The sequence below is a fragment of the Pristis pectinata genome, chromosome 1, assembly GCF_009764475.1.
Source record: "Pristis pectinata isolate sPriPec2 chromosome 1, sPriPec2.1.pri, whole genome shotgun sequence".
In the NCBI taxonomy this organism is placed as follows: domain Eukaryota; kingdom Metazoa; phylum Chordata; class Chondrichthyes; order Rhinopristiformes; family Pristidae; genus Pristis; species Pristis pectinata.
In genome coordinates, this window is record NC_067405.1 from 33,285,572 (window position 1) to 33,302,812 (window position 17,241).

The 17,241-nt window shown below is 39.7% G+C and overlaps 1 protein-coding gene across 1 annotated transcript in view; it reads right to left on the reverse strand.

Annotated features, from left to right (window-relative positions):
- Positions 1 to 325: 325 nt before the first annotated feature.
- tgfbr2l (transforming growth factor beta receptor-like) overlaps positions 326 to 17,241 on the reverse strand; it is a 60,716-nt gene continuing 43,800 nt past the window's right edge. The window contains 2 exon segments of the mRNA XM_052028197.1: positions 326 to 1,426; positions 12,419 to 12,546. Coding sequence (XP_051884157.1) covers positions 1,196 to 1,426; positions 12,419 to 12,546 — 359 coding nt within the window. The 3' untranslated portion in view covers positions 326 to 1,195.

The following is a 17,241-nucleotide window of genomic DNA, read 5'->3' on the forward strand; positions in this document are numbered from 1 at the left end:
TGACTGCTGTATAGTGACCCAAGGGAGGTTCATTTGAGGTGACAGCTCTGACACTGGCCTCTGAGGAAAGACTTAATGGCACATACTATTCAAATACGATATACAAAATGGCCATTGTTTCATTGACAAAATATTGAAAAATAAATCTGTATTACATTTTAGTCAAATGTGGATGCTGGCTACATCCATTTGGATTTTGGTGTACCATGAATACATGCAAATATGAGCAAACACATGAATTTGACATAAATTTAGAGTGTTTTAACATTTTTAAAAAATGCCTTAATCATTGGAGGAAAATTTAGTACTAAAATGTTTGGGGAATTTATTTATACAACACATGTATAATTTCCTGCTCAAGTCATTTGAATAACTCCATTTTGATACTTATTTGGGTAACAGCTCAGCAACAAATATTTATTTGTGAGTACTGTCATCACCAAGGTTTCATATATCGCCACCAACAAACCAGTTTTACAAATTCTTACTGTTAATACTATATAATTGAGATTGGAGATGCAATGCATAAATTGACTGACAGTAAATTTGCCCTGCCTGTTTTCTTTATCATGTCCAAATATCAAGTTCAATGTGCAAATCTATTATATTAAATATCTAAATCCATTATAAACAATTGACTCCCAACAAATGTGCAACCAATTTAGCAACACTTCTATATGTGGAAAATGACATCTCATAAATAGTTATTACCTCCAGTGGATCCTTATAATAATTATGCCTCATTTCATCTAATCATTGTTACTTGGCATAAATTTAGATTTATTTGAAGTGTAATTTAATGCCTTATGGAGAACCAGTTGTGTATGTAATGTGATTAATATTCTGGACTTTAAAGTACATCATCTCTGGCAATTATATCATGTCAAGATTGTTTTCATAATTCAGACAGGAAATATCAGAGTGGACTTAAAGTATTATGACAGGAAATCTGTACACTGCCAGCCTGGTACGTTGCAGTTCAATGCATGAGCCAGACGTTCATTTAGATTAGGTGTGCACGTATCTGGAGTCCCACACACTTGATATCCTTGTCAGATGAAGTCATTACGAATAATACATAATCTTAAGGGAATTTTGTTCATCTGACATGCCTTTTGATTTTTGGTATTCAGTCACATGTCATTTTTGTGCCAAAGAGATCAAAATTCATGCTTCTGTCAATGCTTGAATTTTTTCATACATTTGTGACTACTTGAATATTTTTATGTTCAGCAGTGTTTCCAAGGTTTAAGGGTTCAGAACTTCCTTCCTTTCTTGCTTCAGTGGCTGAATTGTTATTGAGGACATCTTCACAGTTCATTTGTACCATCATATTGATCCTTTCAGCCACACAATGGGCTGTTAAGCGTGCCTCTGGATCATGGTCCCAACACTCAATGATAGTGTCACACAGGAAGTGCATGCCCTGTACAGGGAACAATAAAAATACACAGTAGTTGCCACAGTATAATAATACTAATCAAATATTCATCTATATGTAATACTTTTGACTGTAATTGGGCTGATACTTGCATTAATTCCTATAACAAACTATTATTAATAAGAAACCTCAATGTCCTGGTGCTTTTGAGACAAGTAGTCTATTATTGAGCCATAATCATAGATGATAAAATATGAATGTTTACAGACAATTATTATTGATGATTAAATGATGTTACAAATGTTTTCCTTCTATGTTTAAAACAATAATCTAAAATAATTACCATGCAATGGCTGAAAGATTTCTTTAATTAAACCTATGAATCAGCCAATTTTGTTTCTAAATTGATGAGATGCTCCTTATCTCATTGGTGTAATTAAGGCCTGATGGGTCCTGGTTCTACTGTTGAACACAGGAGCCAGATATTTTAATGTAAGGATTTCAAAGTTGTTCTCCCATATAATTTCAGATAGAAGGTTAAATGTGACAGGGATTTAAAAAAAAAGGGACATTGTATGACACAGGAGGAAGAATAGGTTATGTAGCCTACCAAGCCTGTTCCACCAGTCAGTGATATCATGACTGATCCAATGTAACCACCTCTAGCCCAGTTTAAAACAGAATAATTCATAGGATGTGTGTGTATGTTTCTCGCAAGGTGAACATGAGAGATGACAAGGCCAACCTGAGAGATGACAAGGCCAACCTGAGAGAATGACCTTGCCAGCTTCACTTCATCCCATAACTGAATTTAAAATTATTTTCCTTCCCTAATTGTCCTTGAGAAAATGTCAGTGAACTATGGTGTACCTGGATGGAGATATTCCCACTGTGGTACTGAGTAAGGAATCCCAAGATTTAGATCCACCAGCTTTGAGGAAAAAGTGATATATTCCCAAGTCGGATAATATGCACGATGAAGAGGAACTTGTTGATGGTTCCATTCCCATGTTGATGCTCCTTTTGTCCTCAAGGAAAGTTGCCCAAACTATGGAATGCTGGATGAATTTGGTCTGTGGGAACTCTTGGAATGAGCCACTGGAGAATTAACAGGAGCATGGTAGAATGGGACTTCTACTATTGCAAATTACAGCTAATTAAATAAAGTAGGGATGCAGGTTCAGGTAATATGTTGTAGCTGCATGATGTGGGAGCTGGTGGACCCCTTTGTGGTTCCTGGTGACCACATCTACAACAAGTGTTGGATGCTCGAGGAACTCGGGCTCAAAGTTGATGACCTGGAATTTGAGCTTCAGACACTGTTGGGGGGGCAGGTGGGGGGAGGAGGAGAGAGAGTTACCTGGATGCTGTGTTTCAAGCAGCAGTAACACCCATTAGATTAACTGCTTCCAATTCAGTCTGTGGTCAGGGACAAGAGGGTGTGACTGTGAGTGAGGCAGGTAGGGGGATCCACAAGGAATTGCTGGAGGAGCCTCATTCCTTGAGCTTGTCCAACAGGTCTGAGATTCTTGCTCCCTGTGCAGATGAGAGTGGGGTCTGTAGGAAGGATGAGCAACTGAACCGTGGCACTGTGGTTCAGGGAGCCATTCAAGGTGAGGGAAGAGAAGAGAAATGTAGTTGTAATTGGGGATAGATATAGTCAGGGGAATAGATACAATTCTCTGTCACAAGGATCGAGATTAAGATGCATGGGATCCACAGTGAAGTGGCCATTTGGATTCCGAACTGGCGTGCCCGTAGAAGACAGAGGGTAGTGTTCGATAGGACTTATTCTAGCTGGAGGTCTGTGACTAGTGGTGTTCCTTGGGGAACCGTACTGGGACCTCTGCTGCTTGTGATGGATATAAATGACCTGAATGAAAATGTACATGGGTGGTTTAGTAAGTTTGCAGATGATACGAAGATCGGTAGCGTTGTGGATAGCGTAGAAGACTGGCAAAGGATACAGCGGAATATAGATCAGTTGCAGATATGGGCGGAGAAATGGCAGATGGAGTTCAACCCGGCCAGATGTGTTGCACCTTGGGAGATCAAATGTAAAGAGACAATACACCGTTAATGGCAGGACCCTTAACAGTGTTGATGAGCAGAGGGATCTTGGGGTCCAAGTTCATAACTCCCTGAAAATCGCTACACAGGTTGATAGGGCAGAAAAGAAGACATGGCATGCTTGCCGCCTTTAGTTGAGGCATTGAGTTCAAGAGTCAGGAAGTTATGCTGCAGCGTTATAAAACTTCAGTTAGGCCACATTTGGAATATTGTATTCAGTTCTGGTCGCCCCCATTATAGGAAGGATGCTGGGGCTTTGGAGAGGGTGCAGAAGAGGTTGACCAAGGGGCTGTCTGGATTAGAGGGTATGTGCTATGAGGATAGGTTGGACAAACTTGGGTTGTTCTCTCTGGAGCAGCGGAGGCTGAGGGAAGATCTGATAGAGGTTTATAAGATTATGAGAGGCACAGCCGATGTCTTTTCCCCAGGTTTGACATGTCTAATACCAGAGGGCATGCATTTAAGGTGATAGGGGGGTAAGTTCAAAGGAGATATGCGGGGCAAGTTTTTTTTACACAGACAGTGGTGGGTATCTGGAATGTGCTGCCTGGGGTGGTGGTGGAGGCAAATACAATAGGGGCGTTCAAGAAGCTCTTGGATAGACATATGAATGCGAGGGAAATGGTAAGATATGGACATTATGTAGGCAGAAGGGATTAGTTTAGCTGGGAATTTTATTGCTAATATAATTGGATTAGCACAACATAGTGAGCCGAAGGGCCTGTTCCTGTGCTGTACTGTTCTATGTTCTAGTCCCGAAGGCTGTGTTGCCTGCCTGGTGACTGGTTTCGGGACATCTCATCTGACCTGCAGAGGAATTTAGAATGGGAGGGGAAAGATCCATTTGTTATGGTCCATGTGGGTACCAACGACGAAGGTAGAACAAGGAAAGAGGTTCTGCTGAAGGAATTTGAGCAGCTAGGAACTAAATTAAATGGCAGAACTAAAAAGGTGGTAATCTCTGGATTGCTACCTGAGCCATGTGCAAATTGGCACAGGGTCAATAAGATCAGAGAGTTAAATGCGTAGCTCAGATTGGTGTGGGAGAAGTGGGTTTGAATTCATGGGACATTGGCACCAGTATTGGGGAAGGAGGGAGCTGTTCTGATGGGATGAGCTCTGCCTGAACCATGCTGGGACCAAGGTCCTGGTGAATCGCATAACTAGGGTTGTGGATAGGGCTTTAAACTAAATAGTAGGGGGGTGAGTTCAATAGACTGGAAAACTGTAGACAAAGTGAAAGGGAAGGAGAGTGCAGGAGAGGTTACTGAAGTCTCCAGAATAAAAATAAGACAGAGTTTAGAAGGAGTAAGAATTTAACTTCAGGCAACATGGAGACAAATTTGAGAAGAGGGGCGGTGAATACAGGACTGAAGGTGTTATATTTGAATACACACAGTATACAAAACAAGGTAGATAAGCTTATAGCGCAGTTAGAAATTGTGATCCCCACAATGTCATAGCTGCCAGAGTCGCGGGTGAAAGAAGATCACAGCTGGGAGCTAAACATCCAAGGGTACACATCCTATCGAAAAGACAGGCAGGTGGGTGGTGGGGGGGGGGGGGGGGGGTGGGTGGGTGGCTCTGTTGGTAAAAAATGAAATCAAATCCTTAGCAAAAAATGACATAGGATCAGAAGATGTAGAATCCTTGTGAGTAGAGTTAAGAAACTGCAAGGGTAAAAAGACCCTGATGGGAGTTATATGCAGGCCTCTGAATAGTAGCCAGGATGTGGGGTACAAATTACAACAGGAGATAGAAAAGGCATGTAAGAGGGGCAATGCTACGGTGGTCATGGGGGACTTCAATATGCAGGTAGGTTGGGAAAACCAGGTGGGTACTGGATCCCAAGAGAAGGAATTTGTAAAGTGCCTACAAGATGGCTTTTTGGAGCAGCTTGTGGTCAAGCCCACTCGGGAAAAGGCAGGTCTGGATTCAGTGTTGTGCAGATTTGATTAGGGAGCTTAAGGTAAAGGAACGCTTAGGAGACAGTGATCATAATATGATAGAGTTCACCTGGCAGTTTGAGAGAGTGAAGCTAAAATCGGATGTACCGGTATTATAGTTGAGTAAAGGTAACTACAGAGGCATGAGAGAGGAGCTGGCCCAAATTGACTGGAAGGGGTCCCCAGCAGGGATGATGGTAGAGCAGCAATGGCAGGAGTTTCTGGGAGAAATTCGGAAGACGCAGAATCAGTTCATCCCAAAGAAGAAGCAGCATTCTAAAGGGAGGATGAGGCAACTGTGGCTGACAAGGGAAGTCAAAGACAGCATAAAAACGAAAGAGAGGGCATGCAATATTGCAAAAATTAGTGGGAAGCTAGAGGATTAGGAAGCTTTTAAAAACCAACAAAAGGCAACTAAAAAAGCAATAAGGAGAGAAAAGATGAAATATGAAGGTAAGCTAGCCAATAATATAAAAGAGGATATCAAAAGATTTTTGAAATGCATAAAGTGTAAACAGAGGCAGGAGTGGACATTGGACCACTGGAAAATGAGGCTGGAGAGGTCATGGGGAACAAAGAAATGGTGGACAAACTGAATAACTATCTTGCGTCAGTCTTCACTGCGGAAGACACCAGTGACGTGCCAGCAATTTGAGAGAGTCAAGGAGCAGAAGTGAGTGTAGTTACTATTACTAAGAAGAAGGTGGTTAGGAAGCTGAAAGGTCTGATGGTGGTTAAGTCGCCTGGGCCGGATGGATTACACCCTAGGGTTCTGAAAGAGGTAGCGGAAGAGATTGTGGAGACAGTAGTGATCTTTCAAGAATCACTAGAGTCAGGAATGGGTTCAGAAGACTGGAAAATCACAAATGTCACTCCATTCTTTAAGAAGGGAGAGAGGCAAAAGGACAGGAAATTATAGGCCAGTTAGTCTGACTTCAGTAATTAGTAAGATGTTAGAGTTCATTATTAAGGATGAAGTTTTGGGGTACTTGGAAGCACATGATAAAATAGGCTGAAGTCAGCATGGTTTCCTTAAGGGGAGATCTTGCCTGACAAATCTGTTGTAATTCTTTGAGGAAGTAACAAGCAGGATAGATAAAGGAGAGTCAGTGGATGTTGTCTACTTGGATTTTCAGAAGGCCTTTGACAAAGTGCCTCAAGTGAGGCTGCTAAACAAGATAGGAGCCCATGGTGTTACAGGAAAGGTACTAGCATGGATAGAAGATTGATTGACTGACTGACTGGCAGAAGGCAAAGAGTGGGAATAAAGGGGGCCTTTTCTGGTCGGCTGCCGGTGACTAGTGGTGTTCCACAGGGGTCAGTGCTGGGTCTGCTACTTTTCACATAACATGTTAATGATCTGGATGATGGAATTGATGGCTTTGTGGCCAAGTTTGCAGATGATACAAAGATAGGTAGAGGGGCAGGAAGTGTTGAGGAAGCAGGGAGTCTGTAGAAGGACTTGGACAGGTTGGGAGAATGGGCAAAGAAGTGGCAGATGGAATACAGCGTAGGGTCATGCACTTTGGTAGAAGGAATAAAAGCGTAGACTATTTTCGAAATGAGGAGAGAATTCAGAAATCGGAGGTGCAAAGGGACTTAGGAGTCCTAGTGCAGGAGTCCCTAAAGGTTAACTTGCAGTTTGAGTCAGTAGTAAGGAAGGCAAATGAAATGTTAGCATTCATTCCAAGAGGACAAGAATATAAAAGCAAAGATGTAATGCTGAGGTGTTATAAGGCATTGGTCAGACCACATTTGGAGGATTGTGAGCAGTTTTGGGCCCCATATCTAAGGAAGGATGTGCTGGTGTTGGAGAAGGTCCAAAGGAGGTTTACGAGAATGATTCCAGGAATGAAAGGATTAACATGAGGAGTGTTTGATTGCTCTGGGCCTGTACTCATTGGAGTTTAGAAGGACGAGGGGGGATCTCATTGAAACCTACTGAATATTGAAAGGCCGGGATATAGTGCATGTGGAGAGAATGTTTCCAGTAGTGGGAGAGTCCAGAACCAGAGGGCACAGCCTCAGAATGAAAGGACATCCCTTTAGAACTGAGGAGGAATCTCTTTAGCCAGAGGGTGGTGAATCTGTGGAATTCATTGCCACAGACGGCTGTGGAGCCCATGTCATTGGGCATATTTAAAGTGGAGGTTGATAGGTTCTTGATTAGTCAGGGTGTCAAAGGTTTCAGGGAGGAGGCAGGAAAATGGGGTTGAGAGGGAAATATAAATCAGCAATGATCAAGTGGTGAAGCAGACTCGATGGGCCAAACGGCCTAATTCTGCTCCTTTGTCTTTGGTCTTGTGATCATAGGATCACATAATAGTAGGGATGGTGGGTTATGGTGTGATATATACATAGTTATGATGTGAATATTTCCGGCCACTTAACAGCATACGCCTGAATGTAGTGCTACAAGAAGGCTTGGGCTGCTTCATTTTCTGAATCATTGTGGATAAAAAAAAGGAAAGGAACTATAAAGCCTGGTGCCAAGAGTCAAAAGAGGTAGGGGAGGTCCTTAATGAATACTTTGCTTCAGTATCCACTAGAGAGAGAGACCTTGACATTTGTGAGGATGGCGTACGACAGGCTGATATGCTAGGGCATGTTGATGTGAGGAAAGAGGATGTGCTGGAACTTTTGTAAAACATTAGGATAGATAAGTCACCGGGGCCAGATGGGATATATCCAAGGTTATTACGGGAAGCAACGGAAAAGATTGCTGGGCCTTTGGCGACGATCTTTGTGTCCTCACTGGCCACAGGAGTAGTGCCAGATGATTGGAGGGTGGAAAATGTTGTTCCTTCGTTTAAGAAAGGGAGTAGGGATAACCCTGGGAATTACAGACCAGTGAGTCTTACTTCACTGGTGGGCAAATCACTGGAAAAGATTCTTAGAGACAGGATTTATGGGCATTTAGAGAAGCATAGGCTGATTAGGGACAGTCAGCATGGTTTTGAGAGGGGCAGGTCGTGCCTCACGAGCCTGATTGAATTCTTTGAGGATGTGACAAAGCACATTGATGAAGGTAGAGCAGTAGATGTGGTGTACATGGATTTTAGTAAGGCATTTGATAAGGTTCCTCATGGAAGGCTTATTCAGAAAGTCAGGAGGCATGGGATCTAGGGAAACTTGGCTATGTGGATTCAGAATTGACTTGCCTATAGAAGACAGAGGGCCATGGTAGATGGAACATATTCTGCCTGGAGGTCAGTGACCAGTGGTGTTCCATAGGGATCTGTTCTGGGACTCCTGCTCTTTGTGATTTTTATAAATGACTTGGATGAGGATGTGGAAGGGTAGGTTAGTAAGTTTGCTGATGATACAAAGGTTGGTGGTGTTGTGGACAGTGTAGAAAGTTGCCGTAGATTACAACAGGATATCGATAGAGTGCAGATCTGGGCTGAGAAGTGGCAGATGGAGATAAACCCAGATAAGTGTGAAGTGATAAACTTTGGGAGATCAAATTCAAAGGCAGAATACAAGGTTAATGGCAGGACTCTTAGCAGTGTGGAGGAACAGAGTGATCTTGGGGTCCATGTCCATAGATCCCTCAAGGTTGCTGCGCAAGTCGATAGGGTTGTTAAGAAGGAGTATGGAGTGTTGGCCTTCATTAGTCGGGGTATTGAGTTCAAGAGTCATGAGGTGATGTTGCAGCTCTATAGAACTCTGGTTAGACAACACTTGGAGTATTGTGTTCAGTTCTGATTACCTCATTATAGGAAGGATGTGGAAGCTTTAGAGAGGGTGCAGATGAGATTTACCAAGATGTTGCCTGATTTGGAGAGTATGTCTTATGAGGATAGGTTGAGTGAACTGGGGCTTTTCTCTTTGGAGAGGAGAAGGATGAGAGGTGACTTGATAGAGGTGTACAAGATAAGAGGCATAGATCGAGTGGACAGTCAGAGACTTTTTCCCAGGGCAACAATGGCTAACATGAGGGGACATAATTTTAAGGTGATTGGAGGAAGGTATAAGGGGGATGTCAAGGGTAAGTTTTTACACAGAGAGTGGTCAGTGCGTGGAATGCACTGTCGGCAGAGGTTGTGGGGGCAGATACATTCGGGACATTTATGAGACTCCTAGATGAATGATAGAGAAATGGAGGGCTATTTGGGAGGGAAGGGTTAGATGGATCTTGGAGCAGGATAAGATGTCGGCACAACATTGTGGGCCGAAAGGTCTGTAGTGTTCTATGTTAAAGCAAATAGTTTACTGCATCATCAGCAAACATACCCATGCCTGACTTTATCTTAGGAAAGACGACTGATGATGCAACTAAAGATGGCCAGGGGTAGGTGCTTCCTCAGGAGCTCCTGCAGCAATGGCTGACAGCTGAGTTGGGTGATGCCCAACAACCACAACCTGCTTTGTGCTACATCTGACTTCAGTCAGTGGAGAATTTTATTCTCGGTTCCCACAGACTGTTTTTACCAGTGCTTCTTGCTGCCACACTCAGTTAAATGTTGCCTTAAGGCTAAGGATTATCACTCTCATTTCACCACTGGAGTTCAGCTCTTTTATCTGTATTTGGCCAGGCTGCAATGAAGTCTTGAGCTCTAAACCTTTGGTTAACAAATATCAATCTCAGATTTAAGGTTTTTTTTTCAAAATATCATTTAATTAAGTATTTCCCTTCAGTCGTGATACTAATTCTAACATGTTTCAACTCCCAAGAAAACTGGCCTTTAACGTCTCCTTTTACTGCAGGGTAAAGTTCCAAATACAGACGCTGGAGAAAAATCTGCAGCAGCTGAAAATCCAAACTAAGGAGAAAATGCTGGACACACCCAGCAGGTCAAACAGTATCCATGGGAGAGGAAAGCGAGCTGTATTTCAGCAGTCTCAGTGATAATGACTTCGATGAATGTAATAATTATAATGTGCATGTCAACTTCCCATACATAACCTATTCTCTTGAGATTACTTATTTTTTAGTAGCGCTGCAACCTTGTGACAGTAAAACAAGTCTCCAGAAACTAGTAAAATGAAGTTAACAATTGAAATCTTGCTCACATAGAACTGTACCAGTATGGACTCAAGATCTTCTGGGATTTCATCTGTTCCAACTGGCAGTCTTTTCAACAATTCATTACATGCAGCTAGATTCAATATTAAAATTGGGATGAACTTCCATCCACTGGATTTGGTATCATTTGCAAAAAAAAAATCTTAATTCAGGAACATCTTCTTCCCCTCTGCCATCAGATTTCTAAATGATCCACGAACCCATGACCCCTCCATGAAACCTCATTATGCCCTTTTTTGCACTATTTTTGTAACTTATAGATTTTTTAATGTATTGCACTGTACTGCTGCCACAAAATAACAAATTTCACGTCGTATGTCAGTGATAATAAATATGAATCTGAAAATAATCTGATAGAAGTTCCGATGATGATCATTGATCTAAAACATTAACTCTATTTCTTTTTTTCAAGGTGCAGCTTGACTTGCTAAGTGTTTCCAGCATCTTCTGTACTTAAATTGAAGAAAATAACCTGCATATCTTGGAACAAGCTAAAATCTACCAAAAATCATTCCATGTTCAGAATATTGATGAAAAAGAAAGAAAAATAGATATAAATTAACACATACAAATGCATATATATGGTGGAGAGAGGACCTGAAAAACTATGGGCAACTGCTGACATAATAAAAGATCACAGATTTAAGGTGAATGACAAAGGAACCAGGAACAAACACAAGAAAACTTTTTTTTTTGCACAAAATATTGTTGGGATCTGAAATGCATGGAAGCATATTCAATAGAAACATTCAAAACAGAATTGAAGACAAAAAAAAAGGTGGAATGAGGAAAGAGAACAGGAGTAGGATTAATTGCTTAGATCTACTGACATCAGCAAATGCACAATGGCCCATATGGTCTCTTTCATGCTGATTCAGTGATTTTAAAAAGTCATTAAAGCCAAAGAATATGTATCAGGAAATTGGGAGAACTCTGAATGCCAGTTAAAACTGCCATTTAAGAAAAGAAAGCAACTAGAAGGTAGCCTGGGTTCAGGAGAAGCACTCCTGCTTCTTTTAGCTCCTTATTCGAGTAGGATATATTTTTTAAAAAATAACATCTTCCCCTGTTGGTTGTGACCTCATAGGCAAACACTTTTCAAACTGCTTTCAGCTGCAGGTAGACTTCTTATCCCAAGAGAAGCTGCTGGGTCTACCAATGCTGGTTGCAGCAGGGAAAGCCAGTATGTAAGTGGGAGCATTGAATGTGTTAGATAACTTATTGGTTCTGGATGCCAGGTTTCTGGGGTATATCAATACAGCATGCAGTATTCAAAGATTGCATTGAAAATGATGATCTACCCACCATATTAAAGGTGAAGAAAGTATTTTAAAGCCTGATAAATTTGGTCTGTTTATTTGAATTTCTGGGGCTTCTAATCACATAACAAGAGTGGTACTTGAGCCCCCAATGTTCAGGTTTAGAAACAAAGATGACACTTCCACTGTCAGTTCTCATCATCAATGTAATCACCCAATCAACATCTCAGTCCATGCTACTTTTGTTCAGAATCTGCATCTGTGAAGAAAAGTCCTCACCTCAATTGAACTTGCAAACAAAAGTCTACAGTATACAGTATATTTTAATAATTAGAACAAACTCTTAGTGGAAGATGAAGTATATAACAAATGGTCATCAAGTAGGGATTTTCCTATTTGAGAATCTTCCTGGAAGTAAACATAGCAAAATAATAGATTTCCAGAGTAAATTATATTTCATGATATAAATTTGCAAAGGATTATTATCTTTCTAAACTGGCATTAAAATCACTCCATTATTGAATAGATTTATGTTAGTAAATATACTGATTCTACAACATATATTTAATATCACACTCTTCTTGAAATATGGAAAAATGGTTCTTTTAAACCCAAAGTACAGAATGGTATTCCTAATCATTCTGTGGATGTCAGAGTTTTTCATTTTGAAAGGGAAGTTTGTGATGAAGTGTTAGCAGTATTCACACTTATTTTATTTTCAGTCTTCACCTACTTTATGCACCCGCCAGTTGCTGGGAATTTCAGGGCGTCCTCTGTCCCGTAGTACAATGTCTCTCATACTTTCAACACATGGATGTTCACGAACCTTTGAGCTAAAGGGTGATTCGTAACATTTCACCTCTGTAAGAAAAGTCAAAAATACATTATAGCAATATACAGAAATAATGAATGTTACTATATTTTAGGTAACAATTAATGTTGAAAAGCACTGTGATAAATCCCTTTAAATGTTTCAGTGCAGTTGTTGAAGTCATTATTAGAGTTAAATATAATCAAACACAATAAATACTTGTATGTTAAAATAGGATGAAGGTAATCTTCACCCTTACTGGAGTAATATAGTGCTTGCTTGCTTTAGGACCTGCCTCATTTTCTTTCCCAGTTTATTACTCAATGGTAATTTGAAAATTACACCCTATATCTCTTTCAGTTTTTCCCTTTATATAATGCACTATCAAAAGCATTTGACTCTCCTCAGCAATTTATCTTACTCCGTCCCTCACTTTCTCTTTCAACAATATTTCTTAATCCATCCTTTTCTGTGGATAGTCATACATGCCATGGCATTCATGCTTCACCTAAATGACAAATCTTGTGTGACTTCACATGATGAGTAAGCTATTAAACTGAGGGTCTTGCATAGCCCTCAGACATGCAGTGTTCATAATTTTTAATGGATTTTGATCAGAAGAGTCAGGAGAAACCACTTCTATTGTTAGAGAAGTTGATAACCAGATAGATAGATAGATAGATAGATCTATTTGCTTACATGATTGTTTGGACATAAGCTTCCCAACAAAAACAGAACTGCATTAATAGTCTTTAAAAGCTTTTAATAGCAAAATTCGTGCACATGAAAATAATACAAGGCCAGAGGGTAGGGCTATGTTCCTGGTTCATTCACAGTTAAAGCACAGGTACAAAGGAGATGAAGGTCCCTTTCCACATTCCAAAATGGTATGATTTATGCTGGAGGACATATAATATTTGCTGATGTAAACGAATAGTGATCTGAGGTGCTGTATTTCCAATTTAAAAATAGCAAGGTAAATTCTTTTGCTGTTCTTTGCGATCATCCTACTGATCACAAACTATGAATCAAGCACTGGGAGTGAGATCTTCCTGGCTCAGTACCACACACACAGTGGATCATCCCAGTGCCCAGGGACCTCATAGACTCAGACGCCCAACCTCAATGCAATGATTCTAAAATTGCCTAAATCATTGTTCATTTTTCTGCTTAATAAAAGGCACTCCACCTGCCAAATTGATACAGAAAGATGGTTGCTCTGGTTAATGACCTCTCTTCCAAGACTTTGTCTGTGTGCTGGAGCCCTAGAGGGATATGTGGTATAAGCCAATATGCTTGACACTTTCCTTGATCAGAGGATATCACAGGGACTGGACGTAGGAAGTATTATTTAAGTTGTTAAATTTCTTCTGTATGATTTGGTACTCCTAACTGGTGTTACTCTAAAAAGGTGCGCTCCTGTCATGCCTGTATTTGGGTTGATGATTGGTACAAACTAATTTCTCCTTTGGGTGTTTTAAAAGAATACTGAAACAGCCTAACCTTATAACATGCTAACCACAATATTATCTGGTGGGTATATCCCAACTAACTACATTCCAAAAGGAACTCACCTTAGAACTTATTTACAGGAAAATCAGTATATGCATTTCGGAAAAACAAAAAAACTACCTACTGATTCAGTTGGTCCTGTTGTTACCTGCCTAAATTCAAAACTCCTTTTATACTACTCAGAAAAGTCTAAATCTGGATAACTGCTTAGAACTGTTTGACCACAGATCACAGGCTTCATGCCAATTGAATTCACATGTACTGTACGTGATCTGTTTCTTGACATTTGACACTTTCACTTTAGCTGCAGTGTTCAGATGAAGATGAAAGGCCGTCCAGGGGAGAACAGCTGCTTCAATGTGCCAACGTGACTAAATAATACAATGAATCTTAACCTGTCAAGTCCCATTCAATCTAATTTTTTCTTTCATCCATCCAGAGTTGACTCAGCTTTTTCCATATGGAAAAGGAAGGGAATAGTATGTTTTCGTGATTTATTCATTGATAAATGTTTTTCATCTTTTGAACAACTGTCTAATAAATACAATTTGCCTAGATCACACTTTTTTTCGATATTTGCAGATTAGAATTTTTTTTAAAAGCTACTGTACCCTCTTTTCCGAAACCTTACAAAACTGAAATTACGGAAAAATTTTAGGTCTTAATCCTTATCAGAAGGGCTTGATAGCAATAATCTATGATTTAATTATGAAAATACGTCCAGAATCACTGGACAAAATCAAGAATGAATGGGAAAGCGAACTCCAGACATCTTTACCTACAGAGACTTGGAAGAAAATTCTTCATTTAGTTAATACATCTTCAATGTGTGCCAGACACTCTTTGATACAGTGTAAGGTAGTTCACAGGACCCATTTGTCAAAAGATAAGCTAGCTCGTTTTTATCACCATATAAATCCTATATGTGACAGATGTAAATCGAATGTGGCTTCTTTGACACATATGTTTTGGTCCTGTCCTCTTTTGGAAAAATATTGGAAAGACATTTTTAACATTATTTCAAACGTGAAGATTGATTTACAACCTCACCCTATCACTGCAATTTTTGGATTACCAAGGACAGAATCTGGCCATTTATCTGCTTCCGCTAACCGTATGATTGCCTTTGTTACATTAATGGCCAAATGATCCATTTTGCTTAAATGGAAGGATCCAATACCCCCTAATACTTTTCAATGGTTCTCTCAAACTATATCATGTTTAAACTTGGAAAAAATTAGGAGTGGTACTGTTGATCCTTCGCTTAAATGTGAAGATATTTGGAGTCCATTTATTCAATATTTTCACATGATGTAGATCCCCTTTCAATAACTTTCCAACTTAGAGGAACGGAGTTGACGACATGATATTGCTCTGTTTCTACTGAGAAATTTTAGTCCAGTCTTTTTTTTTGTTTGTTTTTTTTGGAAATGTTTCTGTTTAGCTTAGTTTGGTTTGATATATTGTTTATAATTTTTCTTATTGATTTGGGGATTTTTTTCTCTTTTTTTAAATTTATATAATGAATCTTTTTCTTTCCTTTCTTCAATATTATATTCATTTACTAAGAGATCATTGGATCTACAGATTTTTTATATTTTATTGTTCTTTATGATTATCTAGGCCATGATTGTTCTCCTAATCTCTTTGTATTACATGTACAAACATTGATGTTATATATTAATCTGTATTAATTTGACAACTAATAAAAAGATTGAAGAAGAAAGAAAGAATCTGTTTTAAAGACTGTAAAAGCATTCAGTGCCTAAAATGAAATGCAGTTCCCATAAAACATGTAATAAAAATTACTTTTATCTTGGCATATTTTGTGTCACGACTTCACTGTATCAGCTAATTACAAATTCATCATTTTTCTAAAATATTGAAGAATGTACCATTATCACAAACTAGATGTATAAGTTCTCAGGGAATGCTGAACTGTTGAAAGATATTTTACTTTGACTGAGATTCTAAGTTTTGGCCCAGCCTACCTATTTTGATGAATGAGAAACTGGCAGTAGAATTAAAACAAACTAGAACAATGATTTCCCTAAGTATCCTTCCCAACATTCCTTCCCCTCACCACACCCCACTCAATTAACTCCATCAGAACCAGAATATCTGGTAATTACTTCACTTGTTATTTGTGTGTATTTGTTACTTCCTATAGCAACAAGTGCACAACAAAGTAGCTCAATGGCTCTGAAGCCCTTTGGGAAGTCCAGAAAGTATCAGGAAACTACCAAATAAACAGAACCCTTTCATTCCATGCACTTTCCTCATTCTGGCAATAACCGCATTTCAAAAGTAATCCACTGATTATGATACACTTTACGATGTGTTGAGGCACAATCTAAATACAGATATTTTCTTTCTTGTATGCCTCACCATGTAAAGGAGGGTAAAAAAACTAATTCTGAGGACTACACCTGTGGTGTGGGTTAAGTTTAAAAAAAAAAATCACTCCATTTCATTGTATAATAATTTTCTAACACTGAAATTACGATATGAATGTTTTGAAGTATAATGTTATCTTTTTTTCTTTTTTAACTTAGTACTGGCTTTGTATTACAACTAAATTGCTAGTTATCTGTAAGAGTGTTAGCTTAGAAGGATAGACATCTGGAAATGTAGAAGATCAATAGGCTGTTTTAGAAATGCAGCAAATAGGGAACAGACCCTGCCTGCTGTCGATGAGGTTGCTGGAAAAAAACTACCTAGTGCAAAATTAGAACACACTGATTCTGGAAATTAATCTATTTACAGATGAGGGGTTTTGGCTCACATCCTAAAATAACATTTTTTGCTCATCCAAATCCAGCCAATACTATCTAAAATTTGCAACATTCTTAAACACCCATGACGTAAGAGCATGATATCACAAGGTAGAATAGCTTGTCAAAACAATGCCTAGGCTCACTCTTAATAATAGCCACTCATCTGAGGTGCTCCAGGGGCTGCCAGCACCTGTGAACCATTTCCGATGAAGTGCCCTGGAGAGGAGAGTCTTGTAATCGTTATGGAGGCAGTCATAGAGAGATACAGCACGGAGACAAGCCCTTCAGTCCACCAAGTCTGCGCCGACCATCAACTACCCATTTACACTAATCCAGTGCAAACTCACTTCATTCTCTCCACATTCCCAATGACTCCTCAGATTCTACTTCTCACCTACACACTGGAGGCAATTTACAGTGGCCAGTTAACCTACAAACCTGCACATTTTTGGGCTG